General features: G+C 50.6%; 1 protein-coding gene across 1 annotated transcript in view; it reads left to right on the forward strand.

The window, feature by feature from the left end:
• Positions 1 to 1,005: 1,005 nt before the first annotated feature.
• Ccdc180 (coiled-coil domain containing 180) overlaps positions 1,006 to 21,771 on the forward strand; it is a 60,950-nt gene continuing 40,184 nt past the window's right edge. Inside the window, exons 1-14 of the mRNA XM_077797926.1 lie at positions 1,006 to 1,092; positions 2,458 to 2,648; positions 5,547 to 5,635; positions 7,007 to 7,116; positions 8,715 to 8,843; positions 8,920 to 9,030; positions 9,153 to 9,248; positions 11,028 to 11,191; positions 11,842 to 11,961; positions 14,794 to 14,873; positions 15,918 to 16,006; positions 17,056 to 17,178; positions 18,976 to 19,149; positions 21,095 to 21,210. Of these exons, the coding sequence (XP_077654052.1) occupies positions 1,024 to 1,092; positions 2,458 to 2,648; positions 5,547 to 5,635; positions 7,007 to 7,116; positions 8,715 to 8,843; positions 8,920 to 9,030; positions 9,153 to 9,248; positions 11,028 to 11,191; positions 11,842 to 11,961; positions 14,794 to 14,873; positions 15,918 to 16,006; positions 17,056 to 17,178; positions 18,976 to 19,149; positions 21,095 to 21,210 (1,661 nt within the window). The 5' untranslated portion in view covers positions 1,006 to 1,023. The remainder of the gene's footprint in view (positions 1,093 to 2,457; positions 2,649 to 5,546; positions 5,636 to 7,006; positions 7,117 to 8,714; positions 8,844 to 8,919; positions 9,031 to 9,152; positions 9,249 to 11,027; positions 11,192 to 11,841; positions 11,962 to 14,793; positions 14,874 to 15,917; positions 16,007 to 17,055; positions 17,179 to 18,975; positions 19,150 to 21,094; positions 21,211 to 21,771) is intronic.

Consider the following 21,771-nt stretch of genomic DNA (forward strand, 5'->3'; position numbering starts at 1 on the left):
ATTTTCAGTTCTGGCCAGGCAAGTTTGAGCCTTGAATTCTCTGAGCCCTGGTTTTTGGTTTTAATTTGGTTTTGTTTTTAGAAGGAGACAGATTGATCTTTCAGAATCTTTCAGATTTCTTCCCTGCAAAGATTGATTTTCAACCAAAGCAAGGAAGAAACGATGGATTTTCTTGACCATGATGGCTCAATGCCACCTCTCAGATAGTTTTCAGGACGTTTGGTGTACTGCTCAGGACAGCTCTGGGGTATTCTCTTGTACAGAAGAGAGACTGGAGTTCAAAGAAGCAATTGGTGAAGTTTCACGACTCCACTTCGGGCTCTCCGGTTGCTAAGGGCAACCCCTTTCCCCGCGGAAGGCAGCGAGCAGAGCCCGCCCTCCGCGTTGCCTTGGAGACCATGGGTGTCCCGCTGAAGTTGCGGCGGGACTCGCCCAGGCGGACCTCACAGGTGCTTTCAGCAGGTGCGGACGCGGCCAGCCCCGGGACAGGGCCTCTTTGCAATCTGGGCTCAGGGAGACGTTCAGGGGCTGCCCGGGCCGCTTGGGGGTCTCTGAAGGGGAGCGGGAGGACCCGGCTGGGTCTTCTGGGCACAGAGTAGGCACTTAATTAGTGTGGCCAGAATCAGGCCTTTAGGTCGTGGTCACCGCGGCTCCTGGAGGCTAGGGTAGGGTCCTGGACCTAAGGAACCCTGGCTTTGGGGTCCCAGCCCCAGCAGACACCTTGGCGCGTTGACTTTTCCCGGAAAATCTCCACAGGGTGAAGCGCAAGCTGTAACCCCGAACTTTTCTTGTCCCCAAGGCCCTGTGGGATTGGCCCCTTGCGCTACCGGGAGCGTCTGGGCCCCTCATTGCCGCTCCTTGCCCCGTCCCCTCTCTGTTTTGTTTAATATTTAAACCCCCGAGCTGCCCTCGACCCTCGAGGTGCAATCACGACGTGCACTTGGGGCGGGCGTGGGAGTTGACACCAAGCGCACGTTTCCAGGACGACGGCTTCCCGGCAGGGGCGTCCCGCCAGCAGCCACCATGTCGTCAGTGGGGAAGGTGACCCAGGTTCAGAGCGGCAAAGTCTACCATCAGATCTTCCAGGCCGAGGTAGGACCTGCCCTTCCTCTTTTCACAGCCCTCTTCTCTCTGTTCCTCCAAACTTCCCTCTGCTCCCCTCCAAATTTCTCTTCCTTTAAGGGCTTTCCTGCTTGGGAGTCTAATGAATTAGGGCTTTGAAACAGATTTTTTTAAAAATTCTTATCGTATGCATGTATGCATGGGATATCTATTCTTGAAAATTGGGAAAGATAAAAATAATAAAAATGTAAATTTAAATGACGCAGAAATAGTCTGAATTAACTGTTCAGTACTCTGGAACCTTTTCTCATGCATAAAAGAATTTTATTTAGAGACTGGGTTTCATTCTGTGTGAGTGTTTTGACACCTGCTTTCTCTGCAACAGTATCTCACAGACCAGTTCCCAAATCCAAGTCATTCCTGAACCTCAGTGGTTCCTAGAAGTTGCCTCACTACTCAGAAACCTCTCATATAGTGACAAAGTCAAGGCCTCTGGATGATGGCACCAGCTGACCAAATTGTGTGTCCTCTCCAATGCAATGCACAGACCAAACAAGACCTGAGGAGAAGCCCACAGACTTCCAACCCTTCCTTCAAAATTATTTAAATGGGATTTTCATTCCTAATTTGAGCCCTAAATGATGCTCTCTGTAGAACCTTTGTAAGTTACAGGTATACAAAAAAACAAAACAAAACAAAACAAAAAAACCACTGCTCCCTGTAAGCAATATGCCATTCTTAACATGTGACATCCTCCCTCCCATCTTACCATTCATTTTTTTAAAAATATTTTTTAGATGTCAATGGGCCTTTATTTTATTTATTTATATGCAGAGCTGAGAATCAAACCCAGTGCCTCACATGTGTGAGGCAAGCGCTCTACCACTGAGCCACAACCCCTATTCATTTTAAATGCTATTCACTTTAAAACTTGAAATCATGTAATTTGGTTATAATTTTAAATTTATGCTCTTAATTAATATGTTTAACTATAATCATAAGCATTTCCTCGTGTGACCAAAAAAATCCTTTCTAAGTCTTATCTTTAATAAACACCTAACAGTCCATCAAAGGGACGTACCATATTTACTTAACCAGTCTCCTCCTATTGGAGAGTTTTGTTTTTCTAATTTATGGTGATGATTTTAAAAAGGCTGAGATGTGCATCTTGTGCCTTATTTTAATTCCTTAAAGCGAGCCTTCCCTGAAGTGGCTGGGTGGCTATTGAGGAGGAGGAGAGCCCTCCTGTACAGGGTTTGCAGGGGTCTGGAGCCTCCAGGCCTTCCTTGTGGCAGTTCCCAGGGGTCCTTCTAAGGTAGGCACGGTCACCCTGATGGTGCTGAGGGGTCTGCAGCTCTGACTACTTCCCTCATCTGTGGGCTTCCATGGATTCAGGTGCAGCTGGTCCAGTCCCTGGCAGCCTCCAGAAAGCGGTCTGTGGAACGTTCTGCGACCCCAAAGAGTGGCTTGATACCCATGATGAAAAAGGTGGAGATTCCTGAAGGGGAGATGATGTCTTCTCGGCAGCGGAAGTGGGTGCACAGCCTTCCCAACGACGGGGTTACAGAAAACCCCGTTCTCTACAAGTAAGTCCTGCCTCTCAGGCCACACACACACACACACACACACACACACACACACACTGGGGCACCCCATCTTCAAAGACTCAGGAAGAGCTCACGCAAAATGAGTGCGAGGGAGGAAGGAAGTCTCCAGTGCCTGTCTGAATCAGGGAGGCATTAACACCTATTTGGAAGGATTGCTTCTTTCTCTCTTCCCCAGTAATGGTTGAGTGCCTAAGGCCAGGTGCTGGGGAGGAGGATCCCACCTTCATGGAACGGGAGGCCACTACAGAAACAAATAAGTAAGGTGGGAAAGCCTTCCCTCGGGACAGGTTCAGGAAAGCTCTCTGAGGAGGAGCCTCAGTTGAGACCAGAGGGTGAGGAAGGGGAAGGATGGGGGCAAGACACTGAAATGGATGGTCTCGACCCATTCTAGAAAGCAAAAGATGAGTGGACCTGGAGAGAGGGCAGAGGTGGGGCTGAGAGAGGCCTAGCAGGCCATGGTCCAGGTGTTGGATTTTATTGCAATGAGTAGCTGATTTTGTGTGTCCAAGGTCCCTTGGGCAGCATGTTGGGAGAAATTACAGGAAAGAGGCAGGGAGGCCAGAGAGGAAGGCCCATAGTTGTCCTTGTAACTTTGGTGGTGGTTGGGAGAGGGAGAATAGGGGTGGACTTCAGGTGTCTTTGGAGGCAGAACCCCAGGGGGCCTGATGATAGGTCTCTGGCCTGAGTGCTGGGTGTGCAGGGAGGTGCAGAGAGGCACTGTAACCTGAGATGAGGGCAGTATGTGAGGCAGGGGCATCTCACATTCCTTGTGCAATGCCAAGTTCGGAAGTTAAACTTGAGATTCCTAAACATGTCATTTCTGTTAGCTAAGCTCGGACTTCTCCACTAGGGAAAAGAGGAAAGGAAGACTCCATCTTTCTCCTGGCTTCTTGGGAGAATGCAGCAGGAGCCTCCTCAGGCTTGGCATCAGTCATAAACACCTTCCCTGGCCTGGAACTCAGGCTGGACAGTCTGGTCTCCTCTACCTGCCTTTGTCTCTTTCACTCCCTGTAGGGCAAGTTCTCTGTCCTGACCTGAGCCTCAGCCACCTAACTACCTACAATGGGTGCTCTACTGGCCACTCAGGCCAACACAAGAGGCCAGCCTCTTGCAGCCACATCCCCTGCCGGATGCCTTGGCAAAGATCCAGAGGCATAGGCAGCTGGGACCTGTCCAAGCTCCACCTCTGCTCCAGGGCCATGTGGCATCCTCACTGTGACTCCAGCTCCCACAGGAGTCTCAGCTGACCTCATCTAGAACCAGGTGTCTCCTGATACCTGCCTCTTTTTCCTCAGGGTTCTTTCTTCCCAGGGTTCAGCCTAGGGTCACCTGTTGTCCCAGATACAACATCAGTCAGGAGCTCTTGGCACCTGCAGGGTGGTTTCAGAAAGGCACTTCTCATGGGGGTGCTGGCATTGTGCTGTGCTGGCTTCCTGGGACAGCCAGATAAGCCCAGCTCTGTCCTGCACACACAGGACCACAGCACAGATCCCTTTAGCTTGGGCAGGAATAGAGGATGGGTTTATAACTTGTCAAAAGGACTAGGGCCACGAAGTCCACATTCCAGAGTCTCCCAGGGGTCACTTGTTCCCTGCCTCTGAGAAATGTTTCCCTCCCTCCCTCCTCTGTCCATATCTTCTGCCTTCACTTTCTCTGCAACCAGCTTGGCCTAGTGGCCAGCTCACTAGCTCAGCTTCCCGAGCCTCATCCTTCTTCCCACCCAGCAAAGCTCCCCCCTTTCTTCCTGAGCCAGAGCAGCAGGGAAAAAAAATCACCCGTCTGTTGGGAAGGCTCCCAGATACAGCAACCAGCTCACCTGGACCCTCTGGGCAGCCCAGAGACTCACAGCAGCTCTCCTGACCTGCCACACTCCCTCAGGTCCTCTTCCCTGCCACACCCTCCCACTGTTCTCCTTCTACCAGAGGAGAGAGGCCACAGGCCCGTCTTTCCTGGTCTCCTGGGCTGCCCCGGCTACCTCCCAGGAGCTGGAGAACAGATAGGGGAGCCTGGCTTCCTGCCATCATCCTCTCCAGCTTTCTCCCTCCCCCACACCATCAACCCCACAGTCTCTCACTGACCCTGGCACACAGTGTCCCCTTTCCTAGAAGGGAAGCCTGTCTCAGCCACTGCTTCCCTCCTGTCCTCACATGTCCCTGCCTCCCCCACCCTTCCCTGGAGGCCAAGTGTCTGGGAAGAGCCTCTGCCTGCCCAGATATCCTCAGCCTACGGCAGTCCCACTCTGGTCTTCCTCTAGCCACTCTTGCAGAGGTCACCTGGGTATTTCTGTCAACTCTTCTGGGTGATCCTTTGGCAGCCACTCTCTCCTCAGAAACCCCTGGTCTCTGGGCGACCCTCCCTGGTTGCTCCCACTCTTCCTATGAGTCAGGGCTCTCAGGCCTGTCCTGCCACCAGGGCCAATCATATTCTCCAGCTGAGCAAGCTGTCCAGCTCTCTCCTCAGGCCCAAGCCCGGGGGCCGTGGGGTCATGGGGGTCAGTTCTAGAATACAGGATAAGGATTACTCCAGCTGGCCCAAAGAATGGGCTGCTCAAGGAGAAAATGATGCATGCCGGGAGGTTTCTTGGGCCACTCACACCCCTGCTGACCCCAGTTTCCTATGTGGAAAATGGCTCAGGTCCAGCACCCACCCTTGTACCACCAGAGCTGAAGTAGGCTCTGGGTGGGACCCAGGTTCCCATGTCGAGTCCGACAACGTCTGCTGGCCAAAGGTACTTGGCACTTCTCAAGGAACTCTGGAATCAGGGTGGGCGCGGGCCATTGTTGCTGCCTGGGCTCCCCCTGGGGAGTCCCCCATGTGCCAGAGTTGTCCTGGGTGGGATCTGGCAGCGCCTACTCCTCCCCTCTGCTTGTCTCTCAGGGAAAAGGAAATAGCCAGGAAGGAAAAAGTGCAAGAGAACGAGGGAGCCATGGCTGCCCAAGAGGTGCAGGGCCTCATGGACACCATCGGTGAGTCCCTGTTCACCTGGAGGGCAAGACAGAGTCCCTGGGCAGGGGGCGGCTCCTGGGAGCCCCTCTCTGGAAGCCCCTGGTGATGGCACTGTGGTCCTCTGCTCTGTCACCCAGAGGGTATTCCCTGAGCATCTTCCCCAAGAGTTCTCCCTGGCTCTGGTGCGCACTTGCTGAGGAAAATCTGGGCTAAAGGAGGCACCTTGCTTGCTGTGATTTCATGGTAGCATGTCCCAAGCCGCATTTTCTTCCTCCCTACAACATTGTTTTAATTTGACTCTATTTCAATATAGAAGCCCTTTGTCTTTGTGATTAAAAAAGTAACAGATGCTCACTGTAACAAAAAAAAAAAAAAAAAAAGGAGGGAGATAAAGCAAAAAGTAAAACTGCCCTTCCACAATAGCACCCCTTCTCTACCCAGGACAGCTCTCTGTCCTGTTAGCCCATTCCCAGGTAGATACAGGGCAGAGTGGAGCATGGGGTAGGAGTTCAGAAGGTTCAGATCCCTGCTCAGCCCTTTACCCCCCATGCCTGAGTCTCCTGACTTGCAAATGGAGCCTAGTAATAGGACTTACCTCCTGGCTTCACCCCGAATAGTAATCGAGTTAGATCTATGCCTGCTGTGCGGATGGTGCTCTTTGCATGTTTGGTATTATTATCTGTACAGACAATCCCTGATTTACTGTGGTTTACTTTCAATGTTTCAATTTCTAGTAGTTCAAAAGCACACCCATACAACCATTCTGCTTTTCACTTTCAGTACAGATTTCAATAGATTAACTGAGATATTCAACACTTTCTCATAAAAAAGGCTTTGTATTAGATGATTTCACCCAAGGCTAAGATAAAATGTTCTGAGCACATTTAAGGTAGGCCAGGTTAAGTCATGATGTTCAGTATGCTTTAAATGCATCATTGACCTGGAATGTTTTCAACATATGTAGGTTTCTCAGGATATAACCCCATTGAAATTTAAAAAAACATCTTATATGTATTTGTGCCTTTAAAACTTAAAAAAAAAGGTACCTTATCATTTGGGAACTTTGCCAGATTATTTATTTATTCATTCATTCATTTATCTATCTATTTAATGGTGCAGAGATCAAACCCAGGGCCTCGTGCATGCTAGGCAGGCACTCCGCCACTGAGCCACACCCCCGCCCCCAGGAAGCCTGAGACCTTGTTCCCTGAAGCATTCATGGATCCCCTTCATGTTTCTTCTTGCTTAAGCCTCAGCCGTACTGCTGGGCTGGCTTTGGGGTCCACTTTCTGAACCCAAGCCTGGCAGTGCAGGTGCTCAGTCTGCCTAGGAGCGCTTCGCTCTCCCTGGAGCTCTGCGGCAGTCTCCTCACCTCTGTTGTGGCTCCACAGTTTCCAAGGAGACCAGCACCATCACCCTTCAAAGGCGACAGGCACAGAAAAAGAGGAACTATGAGAAGGCTCTGGCCAACTTTCAGGAGGAGATTGCAGAAATCACCAGGGTGAGACCCGGCACCCCCTCTCCTCTTCTGTTCCAGTGGCACTTCCTAGGCAGATTTGACCTCCCTCCCCCTCCCCAGCTGGGAGGTCTTCAGTGGCTCAGCAAGACACAGAAGTAGATGGACTCATAGTGGCCATGGGTGAGTGACTTGGTAGGAGTGCCTGTTGTGAGCTCTCAACTCTTGGAAAATCCCCACTACTGCATTTTAAAGTAAAAGAGAGCTTGCATTACATAGCACATAAGGGACCAAATTGGAACTGCTCTCCAGGTCTGTGTTCACTTAGACCTGTTGATGAGAGACCCGATTGGTGTGCCCTCACTGACAGCCCACCGCTGCTCGCCCCGATACACTTCCACTCTGGGCTCCTGTTCCTCTCCAGACCACACTGGTGCCTGGAATGTTCCTGAAATGATCCCAGCCTTTGCCCCCACCCCTTTTTGGGTAGTATCAGGGATTGAACTCAAGAGCACTTGACCACTGAGCCACAACCCCAGCCCTATTTTGCATTTTATTTAAAGACAAGGTCTCACTGAGTTGCTTAGCACCTCACTTTTGCTGAGGCTGGCTTTGAACTCACGATCCTCCTGCCTCAGCCTCCCTAGCTGCTGGGATTACAGGCCTGTGCCACCATGCATGACACTTTTGCTCTTCTGATTCCTCTCTCAGCCCCGGGTTTCCACTCACTCCCATCTCCCTGAGTCTTCTCTGATTCATGTTACCCTATCCTGAATTCTGAATACTGACTGTCCCCAAAACACAAAAAACAGGCTCCCTCTTTCAGTCATCTTTTTCGCTGCTGTGACTAAAAGACCCACAATTTTAGGGGAGGGAAAGTTTATTTAAGAGTTCATAGTTTCAGAGGTCTTAGTCCATAAAAGGGCAGCTCCTTTCCTTGCTGGCTCAAGGTGAGGCAGGATATCATGGTGGAAGAGTGGGACAGAGGAAAGCAGCTCACAGGATGCTCAGAAGCAGAGAGACTCCACTCTCCAGATACAAAATATACATATACCCCACAGCCACGTCCTCAATGAACTACCTCCTCCAGCCACCCCCCACCTGCCTCCGGTCACCACTCAGTTAATCCCATCAGGAATCGATTCACTGATTAGGTTAAGGCTATAACCAATTTCTCTTTCAAACCTTCTTGCGTTATCTCACACGTGAGCTTTTGAGGAACAGCACACCTCAACCATGACACTCCACCAGCCATGTTCTCAGAACAACCCACCTCGATGCCAGTGCTGCTTTCACCACGTGCTCCATGAGCCTTGGTTTCCCTGCTTGAAGTAAATTTGGCATTCTTTCATTTGGTCCTTCCTCAGTTCACGTTTGGTGAGTGCCAGCCTTGGGCCAGGCCTGATGTCAGCACCCACCTCACCAGCCGTGATGAGAAGGTGGCCTGAGCACTGGCAGAGCGCCTGATGAACCGCGTGGTGCCATAGTCCTGTGTGCATGAGTTAATTATAACCCCCAACCCCTCAGGACCAGGCAGTCATGATCATTTGTGAGATGGGACTGTGCTTGGCACCCCTCATTACAAGAACTGTCCTTTCATCCCTGGGGGATGTTGATGCTGTCACCCTCCTGGCCTGTTGCAGGAAATGGAACCGCCGATCTTAGAGACAGGGAAACTGTTTTTGAACAAGCTGTCCGAGTTTGACAAAAACATCAACCATCTCTTCAAAAAGATAGAGAATGACAACAGCCTTGAGGACTACACCATGCAAGTAGGGGTCCCTTTGTAGCTGGGTCTCCCCCTGCCCCACTCTGCAGCCCCCAGCCTGACTCCAGCTCCTTGTGCAGACCCTGTTGGAACTGTGGGATGAGGTGGCCCATGTGTTCGTGCTCCAGAAACAGGAGATTAAGGCACTGGACGAAGTGCTGCTGTCCCTCGAAGTCTCCAGAGGCGATAAGGTAAGTTGGCAGCAAATAGGCTCCTTGGTGACGCTCACTTGCAGGGTTTAAGGGCCGTCCTTCCCTTTTCTGTTAGTGCTCAGGGAAGTGGGAGTCACTAACTGGCACCTTGTCCTCTCCAGCTGAAGAGTGTGTTGAAGAAATATGTGGAAATCATAGAGAGAACGTCCTACCTCATGCAGCCCGACGTGTACAGGCTCATAGATAAGGAGGCCACGGTGAGTGGGTTTCCCAGGTGGAAACCAGCCCATGGGAGAAGGATCAGGACCCCAGCTCCCCAAGCTTTGTGCCTCAGGAGTGGTGGGGCTCTCGTCTGTGACATTTCCAAGTCATGCAGGTGGGCTGCTTGCGATGGGAATTGAGGCTCTGTGATTGTAAGCACTTTCATGGAAACCTTTGTGAAGTACATTTTCTGTTTCCCTACCATCTTAAAGCAGGCACGCCTCACTTGGGCCATGATTTTGAGCTCTGAAGATTCTAGCTGGCACTTTCTGGGCCGAGTTTGAGCCACAGTGTGCAGTGGCATGGGGGCCACACTATAGAGTCATCATCTTGGGATGTCGTGGTCCCAGAGCCATCTCCACCCTCAGGAGCAACCCCAACCTGCTGTTTGGTTTTTCCAGCGGTCGCCTGTCCTCTTCCTCGCCAGCAGCAGTGTCTGTTGCTCAACCATGCTTACCTCTTAACTCTGGCCCCTCACCCCCGGAGGCCTCAGCTGCTGCCCTTGGTGGTGGGAAATAAGCAATTCAGGGTTGTTCATGGTGTCTCCAAAGTCAGAGAAAAGCCCAAGGTCTCTTCTTCTGGCTGCCCAGAGGTACATTTTGCTACTGTGGGTTTCCTGGGCTTGCCAGATAACAGTCTCCAGGCAGCACAGCATCCTGAAGAGAGCCCCTGTTCAGAATCACAGATGGGTCCAGCCTGGCTCCTATCTCTAGTGCCCTGGACAAAGCACAAGAAGAAGGGACACAGACTTCCCTCTCCACTGCCCGTTATGGAAGCTCCTGAAATGGCTCAGGCCCTGTGCCCAAAAGATCCTCATCCATAAAATGGGCATAACATTACTTAATGCCAGGACTTTGGGGATAATTACTTGGGATGCTGCAGGAGAGTTCAGTGGTGGTAGCTTTCTTTGATAAGTGAGCAGCTCCTAAATTTTAGATACGATGTGCGTCAGGAGAGTTGGAGTCTTCCGTGTCCAGATCATGCATGAGTTCCTGTGCTTGTTCTTCTCACTGTAACAGCCAGTGTCCGCTGCTTGCTCTGTATGCATTTATTTCATCTAATTTCACAAAATCCCCGTGCTGTAAATAGCTCTATCCCCACAGCGTAACTGCAGGCCTGGGGATGAGCTCCACCAAAAAGCAGCGATGGCTTTTGCCCATTGAGCCTGGTAGAGCCTCACCTCCCTAGAAGGCTTTGGGAAATGTGTGGCGGCATCTGGGACTCTACTTGTGCCTGGGAGGAATGGGGGAAGCTACTCTCATTTGAGGGATAGGGCTGCCAAAGGGCTGAAGAGTGCCACATAGTGAAGGCTTGTCCCTACTCCCGTGCCAAGGCACCCAAGTGAGAATCACTTGGAGAATCACCAAAGAACGTTCTGACTCCTGCTTCGTGGGTCCCTGTTCTCAAAGCAGCCACACGTGGCTTGTTCCTGATGGCAAGAGCACTCTGCTTTTGGAATAAATTTGTGAAAAGCAGTGACCACTTACAGCCCACTAGAGCACCCACTCCTTCCACCTTCTTTAACAAACAATCCAATGTGTTCTGAAAGCTGGGTTGAAGTTCATGGTTAAGGCTTCAAGGAAGATCCCTGTCACTGTCTGTGGCTGCTTCCTTGCCTGCTGACACCTTGGTGGTACTCAGACCCGCCCTGCCCCACTCAGGCCTGGCCTGCACCTCCCCGGTCCCCTCTCACCTCTCCCTGTCCCTTTAACTGAGACTTGCTCTGACCTGAGAGTGTTCCATCCTACCCGTGCCTTGCCTGCCTGTGACCACAGGTCATGAACTATGCCCTGCTGGGCAACCAGAGGGCCATCGCCCAACTGTCCCTGAACCTGATGGAGGCCACCCTGCAGAAGGAGCTTGACAGCCGCTACCGCTGGCAGTGCCTGGTGGACACCTGGAAGGCTCTCAAGAAGGAGACCCTGATGGAGAGCTTCAGGTTGGCGAAGCTGCTCTTCCCCAGCTCACAGGGGCCCACAGGCTGGCGGCAGCTCCCGCCCATTTCGTCATTGTTTAGAAGTGCTTCTCAAAAAGTTAAGAGTAAAGATATTAAGAAGAAATTTAAGCCCCCCTCCCCCACTAATCCCGCCCCACAGTGAGGAGCACAGCTCATACCTGGGCACAGTTTCTCCCAGCATTTTTAGACCCGTGTAGCATACGCAGCTTTAGAGCTTACTTTCTCGTGAACATTATTTTGTGAGCATTTTCTGAGCTCAGCACGAATTGTTGGAAAACATTCGCCCGATTTCTGTACACTTCCCAATTTTCCTTATTATTCATAACTTGGGATACTGGGCTTGGGACAGAGATGGGCAGGGACTTGCCCGAGGTCACAGAGCAGGATTCCCAACAGACAAACTTGCTGATCCTATGCTGTTGGTGGCAGAACTTCAGTGGCATCCCTGCCCGCCTTTCTCCTCCCGCTGACTTCCTCCACTCCTCAGTGTCCCAGAGGGGAGGCTGAGGTGGGCAGGGAAGGGCAGGGTGCTGGGCTCTGCGTGTTCTTGCCATGAGTCTCTTCCCTTCTCGCCCCGGCCTCCCCTCCTCTCTCTCCTCTTCTCCATGGTGCCAACCTGTCTGGCTGCCCAGAGAGTTCATGGCCAGTGAGGATATCCAGTCTCCTCCGGTGGTGAAGAAGGAGCTGGAGGAAATGCTGACCACCCAGGAGGTCCTGCAGCAAAAGCGGCTGAAACACCTCTGCACCATCTGGTAGAGCCTGGAGGGAGGGGTCACTTGGAATGGCACCTTTGGGTGTCCGGTGGGGAGATAGTATGGTCCTTAGCCTGTCCTTAGCAGGTCCTCCAGAACAGGCCATTTCCTGGTTCTTTGGTACTGGCCAGCTGGATACATGTACCGGGGGAGCCCAGCCTCATGGCAAGAGTGAACACAGCCCATTTGCTGCAGAAAGCAGCTCTGGGTGGCCATGCCAAAGAGCTTGACAGGAGGCAGTGTCCAGGAGTGAGGGAGGAGCAGGGCATGAAGGCCTGGGGAGCCAGGGTAACTGGTTGGACCTTGACCTGAGGCAGTATGGAATCCTGGGTCAGAAGAGTCTTACACTGGAGGCCCTGGAAGTCAGTGAGGAGACTACAGCCATCAGATAGGGACCCATTAGAGGCTGTGGACACTCCCTCCAGATGTGGATCCACCAACTCTGATCCAATAATAAAGCTGTTCAGCCCACTGAATGTCCTAGATCCTAGAAGCCCACTCTCCAGGGAGTCTGTGGCCTCTGCCATCAGAAGCAAGATGGAACTTGCAGGGTCCTGCAGAGTGGAGACTTTGATGTGGGGAAAAGGTTCCCCCACTTCCTGGGCTCTTCAGTCACCCCTCCTGCCCTGGTAGTCATGGGACACAAGTTCTTCTAGTCTCCTCTCCCTAGCTCCTAAGTTTCCTAGGACGTAAATGACTTTAGGACCGCACTGGGCTTGAGCCAGAGGATTTCCTCCAGGAAGATGGCTCCTGCCCCACGTGCAGCTACATTTTGATCCAGGTGTAAAGTCGATAAGGTGGATACAAATCCCAGAGCCAGCAAAAGTGATTGTGTTGTTTTCTATAATTTAACTTAGTTCTGATTCTGAGCCCTGGTTCTTTAAGTTAGGGAAAACTTGGTTTGGGGTCCCATCCCTTGAATTCTAGAATCTCGTGCAGTTCCAGGGCTAGTGTTGGGGTGAATGGTCCTCGGTCCAGGTCCCCCCAGATGCTGCTGGGCCTCTCCTGCCTCCAGACAGTTGGATTTTGCTGTCTCCTGAGCCCTCATGCTCGGGCAGCTTTTCTCTCCAGGGCCTTGGGTCTTGAGGCTGTCCCCACATTGCCACCAGGTTGCCATTGCCAGGCACCCTTCAGCCCTGCTGTGCCTGCACTTGCCCCCGCCCTTTTCTGTTGAGTGGAGAAGACAGCTGGTTCCCAGCACAACCTTGACCCCCAGGCTCACACCCCTCAAACACTTGTCCCATGTGTGGGCTCTCCTAAGAACTTAGGCATTCGAAAACAAAATCCAGGGAGATTTCCAGGCTGCTTCCCCCTCAGCCCTGCCAAACCTCTCCCACAGGCTGCAGTTGTGGGGCTGTCTGGCTACCTGTCTGGAGGGCAGAGATGGGACCCAACACATGGGGGAAGAAGTATCCATGGACACTCCTGGCTGCAGCTCAGGGGCACTGTGTAATGGCCATGTCTGCAGGTGGAACTGGGCCGCTTGACCTCGCCTGCAAGGAGTGGGGGCAACTCTATAAATCAGATGCAGTGTGGGTGGTGGCAGGACCAAGTGGGTCCTTCACAGAGAGGGTACATAGACAAGTGAGGTCAGGACATGATTCAAGTGTCCAGAAGTGTGACAGCAAATGCCAGGCTTGAGCACACAAGTCTAAGGAAAGTGGCAAAGTCTTTGTCACAGAATCTCAGTGAACATCAGCAGGGAAGGCTTGGTTTGTGGTCCATCTGTGCAAGGGGGACTTGAAAGTAAACTGTAGATGACCCCTGTGCCCCCTACAGAAGCTGTCCCAAGGAACTGCCTTGTAGGCAGCATGGAGAGTCCCAAACCCCATCCCAACCCATAGCTGCAGGCCCTTCCTCCAGAGCCCCCCAAAGCCTGGGGTGGGGGGGGTCCTCACCGCTGCACACACAGCCCTGGGGGAGGCATGTGGCCCTGATGACAGAGGGAGGACATCTAGCTGAGATTCTCCAGGGTCTCCAGAAGGAGTTATCCAAAGGCCTGGGGGGAGCCCCATGGATTTTCTTGGCCCCAATAAAATACATGTGCACATTATTTAGAAATAATCATTCAAAAAAATAAAATTTGTATTTTGGAGTCATGTTAGCTTAACAGAAAAGTTTCAATGACAGTGCACAGGATTTCTAATCCTTACTCACCAAGTTTCCCCTAAAGTTGTCACCACAGCAACAGAGGGCAAACATGGGTACAGCCCTTCCTCAACCTCTTCCTGTTCTGTTTGCTGATCATCCCATTGGCCAAAGCCAATCCAGACAGGCCCAGATTTTGGGGCTGCAGAAGGAGGCTCTACCTCCCAAGGGGAGGAGCAAACAACATGCTGGGGGGGGGTGGTTCAATCTGCCACACTAGCTTTAGACTTTACAGGAGGATTCACAGGTTTTTTTAGATGGTTTCCCACTGTTGAGTATGAAGATTTTTTTAGAAAAATCATTATTATAGGTTTTTATAAGTACTACTGTTTAATTGATGCAAAACTTAAGGCTTAATCTTAATGCATAAACTTTGTAGGTTTTTATATTGTTAACCCACATTAGGTTCCTAGAGGCAGGCTTCCTTGGTCAAGTCATGTGAACAGTTTTAGTTGGTTTTTTTTTTTTCCCTCACTGGGAAAATTCAACTTCATTTTCTAAGAAAGAAACTCATATTAACATTAAAAGACCTTTGTGTAAGTTAGGTTTTGGGTACCAGGAAGTCCCCAGCAGGTCCTTTGTCCCTTCAGTATTCAGTTGATAATACATCTTTCAAAGACACTACCCATTGTTGCAGAAGGCCTTTTAGTGTGCAAAGCTGACTTGTCCTACTTCCCTCGCCAGTGACCTCCTGCCCCCCAATTACAACATGGCTCAGCTGACTGAGTGGCATTCTTCTCTCAACGCCCTGAACCAGGAACTCGGTGAGTGAAGTTTGTGGGAATCTCTCAGGTCTCTCTGGAACTCTCTTCAACTAGTGGCTTTGTCGTAGCTCTACCACTCGGTCATTAATCTGAGAGGAAGTGGGTGGCACCTCCATCCTGGGAAGGAGGGAAGGGAATAGTGTACTCTGATGACCTGAAAGCCCCCTCCACCCTTCCCAGGACCTTCTGGACTCACTGCCCCTCCCACAGCCTCCATGCACCATACTCTGACCCCTGGCCCCTGATCCAAACATGGAGAATAGAGATAGCTCCCATGATCACCTCTGACAGCAGCTCCTGGGAGTGTTAGAAAGTGAGGCTAACGGCCAGCACTGCTCCATCCCAACTGTGTTCAGGAAGTCCAGGCCTCCTGTGTCCTCACGGTCCTCCTCTGTAAAATGGGAATTTTAAGAGGAATAATAATGGCCCCTCCCTCCTGGGACTGACATCCAGTCGAGATTGGGTTCCTGGCAGACCCAGAGGTACTCAGCCATAAATGGGAATGTTCTAAAATGCTCTAGAACAAGGGTCACCACACTACAGCCCAAGGGCGGGCTGCCTGTTTCTTAATAAGTTTCATTGGGACACAGTCATGCTCTTTTGTCAGCTTGCTGTGTCTGACTGCTTTTGTGCTGTGACAGCAGAAACCTCAGAATGGCAGCAATAAAACTATTTACTCTCTAGTCGTTTGTGGAAAAAGTTTGTCAAGCCTCACTGTAGATGATCTATAATAATTTGACCATTTCCTTTGAGGCTCACAGCAGCCCAGTGAGGTCAGTGGTGTCATTGTCCTCCAGTGATAGAGAAGGACTCTCTGTCACATGCATTCAGAACACATAGACATGAGCTCCTCATGTGAGGTCCTAGGAACTCTTGAAGACAGAGATACCAGCCCCTGATCTGAATTGGGACCACCTGCCAATCTGCACCTAAATCAGCTTTACAGCTGCAGAGAGCTGCCTCCCTGTGTGCAGAGGGGACTCTCTTCATTTCCCTCTTCCTCCTGGAAGAATGACTGACCTATTTTGTTTTCTGCACGTGGAGACAACTACCACATGGACCGCATGATGCGGATCCGCTTGCTGTACGAGAAGAGCTGGCAGGAGTGCCTGGCCTGTGTGCAGAAATGCAAGGTGGGCACCTCTTTCTGCAGCCCTGGGAAGAGGAACTACGTGTGCTGATGCTGGGGCCTGATGTGTCCCTCCTTAGCCTTCTCACCCCTCCCCCACACCTTCAGCCTTGATCTAGGCTCTTGTTCCTTCCTCCCAGTCCCAGGTACCCACTCACCTCTGAGCATTCTGATGCCGTTCCCTCTGCCTGAACTCCCCAGCTGTCCCTGCCATCCCTTAGGGCTTAGCTTGGCGCCATCTTCTCCAGGAAGCCCATGTGAGCTGGAGTTGTGAGCTTTCAGGCCACCTCCTGCTTTACCCTTGACCGCGTCCCTAGTAGCACAAGATCTGTTCATTATTGGAGGTTGCACCTTGGGGGTTATTGCAATGTCCCTTTCATAAGAGAGTGCTGCCCCGTCTTTTTCCCAGGCCACGCATATTTCAAGACAAGGTGAGACAGTGAGTTCACTCCCCAATCTCTTCAGGCCAGTGACTGGTTTTCTGAGGTAGGGGAAATATTTCGCAAAAATATCCCCTTTTTGAGTATCCTTTTATGCAACAGAATTTATTCCAGGCAGAGGAGAAAGAAAGAAGTTTAAACTAGAATCAGATAATAAAAAAGAACAATGGTCATTGAAGTTTGCATTTCGATGCCACCAACTCCAGGGAGCCAATACCTAAAGAATCTGAAAACATACGTTCTATTGTGAGAGGAACTGTTCTTGATCATTTCTCCTTGGAATTTCCATGTTTAAATGCTTTAAATAATCTAAATAGTAATCAATGGATAAGAAACAACAACAACAATAACAAAAATCCCCATCTTCCCTCCTTGGTAAGTTTAGGTGAAAGAAAAGCTTAGTTATTTTGAAGAGCACCCAAGCCCTGAGGACCCCACCTGCTGCCCCCTTTGCACCCCTGACAGTTTTTCTCTGTCACCCAACAGAGGGAGCCCACGTCTGATTTGCAGCCCATGGGGCCCCTGTAGGATGCAGTTCTGCCTTGCGGGGGGGGGGGGGGGTGCGGGAGGTCTGCCGCCCTAAGCCAGGTCACCTTGATCTCCCTCACTCCAGAAGCAGCTGCTGGACTGCAAGTCCTTCACCGAGGAAGAGGCGGAGAGCCTGGTGAACCCGACCTTCTTCCAGATGGTGGGAGAGCTCCAGAGCAAGGTGGAGAGGAAGCTGGAGCTCCTGGATGTGCGTGCCCCACAGGGACCGGGAGGTGGGGAGTGTCGCCCTGGGGCACCAGGCTGTAAGGAGAGTAGAAATCTGGGGACTTCCAACTGTGTGTCCCTGCTATGTCTGTTACAGAAGTCATAGGCCAGAGGCCAGACTCAGGGGTTCCAATCATCCAGGTCCTGCCACTTGCCCCCTAAAACAAGCAAAATGGTAACAGTGAAAAGCAGGAAAGGAGTTTTAATCAATATGGCCCCATTGGAAAGACAAAGTGAGATCAAGTGTCTCGGTTTTGTCTTCTGGGTGCTGACACGAGCTTCAGGTTTAAACAGAGAAAGAATTGTGGGGGGATGAGAGGTAATGCATAATTAAACAGTCAGGTCAGACTATGGTCTGATTGATCATTATCCCAGTTCTGGTTCTGTAAGGTGGCTCTGGAGAGGTCCTTATCACTTGAGGGGACAGTCTCCATTTGCTGCTCAAGATGTTTATTGATCAGACCAGTGATCCTAGAAAGGACAATTCGGTTCCCATGGGATGGGTGCTCCTGCCAAGGGGGGCAGTCTCAGGGCAGGGGGATGTGTCTGCAAGGCTCCAGTGGCCCTGGAAGGTGTAGGGCAGTGACGGAAGGATTCTAGGCACCACTCCAGGGGTCTGGATCAGGATGCTGTAAATGTCCCTGCAAATCTTGAATTGGACAAAATAGGTTAGGTAAGTTTAGGGCTAATAAACTTGTATTACCAGTTGTTAGATGAATATTCCTTATGACTAATACGCCTGCATGCAGAGCTGAGCAGGTCACAAAGTTGAAGTTAATATAGGACAGAGATGCAAAATGAAGACAGAGATGCCAAGCTTTATCCTGCTTTTAGTTACCCATTGAACGTCTGTGGGCCTAAGTGTCACTGCTTTTAGCAAAGACAGCCTCTCTTTCGTCCCTATACATGTCCACTCCCTTGCCCTCCTCAGTCTTTCTCATAGCAGATCTCCTCCACTGGCCACTCCAGAAGTATCCCCTGGCCCCTCGCAGCTGCCCCTGACATGGGTGCTGCATAGACTCCAGGAGATGATCTCAGGCCATGAGTGCACCTGAGCCCTTGCTGACCCTGGGTGGTGGGGACTGTGGAGGAGTAAGACATTCCCAGCCCCAAGACACTGACAGTCTTGAGCCGAGGTCAGCACATTTTTTGTGTGTGTGTGAAGAACCAGATAGTGCCTGTCTTAGGCTTTGCAGGCCATGGGGTCTGTGTCACAGTATGTAGCTCCATAGCCCCAAGAGGTACACTACAGACATGACAATACAGACACAAATGAGCATGGCTGTATTCTAAAAACTTTATTGATGGACACTGGGATTTGAATTTCTTAAAATTCTCACATCATTTTTTCTTTTGTTTTCATTTATTTTGAACTTTTTCAACTATTTAAAGCTGGAAAATCTGTGCTTAGTTCACAGGTCCAAACAAAATAGATGGAGGGTCACACTCAGCATGCAGAAAATAATTTGCCAATCTGTAACCTGGATGGGTACATAAGACATGAATATTATTTTTAAAGTGGGGTTGGTGGTGGTGGTGCATGGGGGTTGAGCAGCAGATATAGTGTTCAGTGCAGATGAGAACAGAGGTGCCCAGGCCCAGATGGGTATGGCAGGAGGGAGGTACCAGAACTCAGATGTGACCCAGATGTCAAACTTGAAGGATGGTACCCAGACAGTGATATCCAGTCCTAGGAGACATGGAGCTTCATGGACAGGCCTCTTTCTGGTCCTGGGCTAGTCAACCCGTAAGGCACCTTTTCTGGGTTCTTTCCCTGCAGAAATCCTTCGAGGCCCTGGCCAAGCAGACCGAGTGGCAGAGCTCAGACCTCTTCAGGTATTTCCACGAGGCTGTGCAGCTATGGGAGATGCACCAGAATATGCTGTCAGAGCGGGAGCTGGAACTTGAGAAGAATATGGAGCAGTATCGGGAGAAGCACAGCCTGGAAAACCAGGTGCTCCCAAGCCCGGGTAACCTCCAATGGGAATGAGGAATGGGCCACACTGCTCCAGGCCAGGCCAGTAAACTCAGTCAGCATTAAGATGCAAAAAAAGAAAACAAAAAAACTCACCACAAACAAAAATGAACTCAAAACAGATCCTAGACCCAAATGCAAACCCTTAAGTTATAAAATGGTTGTGGATGGGGAAATGGAGGCTTACTTGGATCCTAGGACTAGATGGGAGGAACAAGGGTGCAGCTGTGTGATGGGTCTTCAGAACCAAGCCTGTCTGTAAGAGAGTGTGCAAGGGAGAGACAGACAGATAGAATCAGGAATACTCTCTGGATGACTAAAATAAGGCAATGATTAAAATATGATTTCATAGATCACAGTTTGCTGTCATACAAAGATATTTTTGTCTGCTCACAGTGTTTGAAGAGGAGGAGAATAATGTGGAGGAACCAGTGTGTGAATACACACAATAGACCAGGTTCATTCACTACTCTGTGAGTTCCAAAATTATTAACATCTAGTTGCCCAAGTCAGTGGAAGCAGGCCTCTGAGGGAAGTAAAGTCTAGTTGAAGGTTCTCCAAGGGGTTTCTTGAGAGAAACTTGCTTGACACCAATACAGCCGAGATGGTGGTTTCAAAGCTTCAAGGCCTGTGCAGCCTGAGTGCTCACAATGCAGCCCAGCTCTTGGGTTATGTGCATTTTGAAGTCCAATAGTTGAGGTCAGCAACTTACATGCACGGTCTGATAAGGTGTGATGTTAACTTTCCTGAGGGGTGGGGAGGGCTCCAATTCTCATACATGGTGTCTGATAAGACCTCACATCCTCTCACTGGGGCAAAGTACAGCAAAATATATATCATTCACTGTCGCATTCCCGGCGACAGAAACACTCAGGGTCACTCCAGGGGAACTGGGTCATGCAAAACAGCCACACAAGAGACAGAGATACCTTTTCCTTTGGGAGTCCTGTGATGGCTTCTCTGACCTTAAGGGTCCTCAGAAAGAGAGAGAGCCCGTGTTGTGCTGACCCCTTTTATTGAGGAGAAGCCATTTAAATGAGGCAAGGTGTCAGGTTTCAAAGGGCTGAGTCTAGCTTCATGATGTCTGCTGTCAGCAGTTTGACTGACATCTAGGAAGGCCACACCCAAGGGCAGAGCAAGAGAAGGGGACACACAAAGGGCATTTCCATGGAACATTCTATCCCAAACAGGGCAAGGGGTAATATCACACAGGAACAGGTGAGCATAGCTCAACCCATGGGGCTGCAGGAAGGCACGCCTACGCATGAAGACACATTTTGTGACTTCCAAGATCGGGGCTGCCATCTAGGGCCACTTTGATGTGGCCAGATCATGGGAAGAGACAGAGTCTCAACCGATCAGGGAAGGAAAATGCTGGTCACATAGTGCGACGGCCTCCCACAATTCACATAGCAAATTTTGTACATGTTAGGTATCATTTCCAGGCTCTATTACATGGAAATGAAGTATGTGTGACAGTCTCTCTGACCCCCACAGATCAGTTGGTCCCTACCCCACTGCCCTCACAGTCTAGGAGGTAGTGGAGTGCAGGGGCTGGGGGACAGAATCAGCAAGTGATCTTGAATATGCATGATGACAAAAAGAGGGAGAAGATGGCACTTGGGAATGTGTCGCCCAGACCTGACCACACTGGGTGGGGGTAAGGGAGATATTCCTGAAGAGTCCCACCTGAGCTGGGTCTTAGGGGAAATAAAATGGGCAAGAACATTTCAGGCACAGAGTGGAGGCCAGAGTCTGTAGCAGAAAGCCAGAGCAGTAATAGATCTGGTTCCCCTTTTGTGGACAAGAAGTCCAGGCCTTCCCCCAGCTGCCTAGACCTCAGTTCCAGGGGCAGGGGTTCTGGATGTCACTTACGCTCTGGGAACTCATATTTGCTTCCTCTTGTTTTGGGGGAGGCTTCCAGGCCCAGGAGGCCAACCTTGATAAGCTCTTGGACCAACTGAGACAGCAAAACCATGAAGAAGCCTTGAAGTTATACCTGGAAAAGGCCAAAACTTTTCTGAAGAACATGAAATCGAGGTAGGTTGACCAGAATCCAGAAGACAGGTGGGGATGGCTTGGATTCACATTCAGGTCACAGGCAGCCTGAACAGGAGGCTGGGTGTGCCCAGCAAGTTTAAGATAAAAATTATAGTCGTATGCCAGATGTGGTGATGCATGCCTATCGTCCTAGCAGCTCAGGAGGCTGAGGCAGGAGGATGGCAAGTTCAAAGCCAGCCTCAGCAACTTAGCCAGGCCCTAAGCAACTTGGTGAGACCCTGTCTCAAAATACAAAGTAATAAAAGGGCTGGGGATGTGGCTCAGTGATTAAGCGCCCCTGGGTTCAATCCTGTGACTCCAGCATTGGAGATCATCATAGTCCTTTGTAGCTCTGCTTGAAGCCAATACAGAAGCTTCCAGGGAGGGTCTTGGAAAGTTTGTGGAGAGAAGTTTCAAGGCAATGCAGTTTAAAGGTCAAGACCTTGGGCCCCCTTTTTAAAAACTTAAACATGCTCTTTGTGAAAGGGAAAAGAAGTCAACGACTACAAACATAGATTTCTCCCTCATTCCCGCCCACTTTTCCTTTATATGTGGATATAT

This window comes from Urocitellus parryii, chromosome 4 (assembly GCF_045843805.1).
Source record: "Urocitellus parryii isolate mUroPar1 chromosome 4, mUroPar1.hap1, whole genome shotgun sequence".
NCBI classification, from domain to species: domain Eukaryota; kingdom Metazoa; phylum Chordata; class Mammalia; order Rodentia; family Sciuridae; genus Urocitellus; species Urocitellus parryii.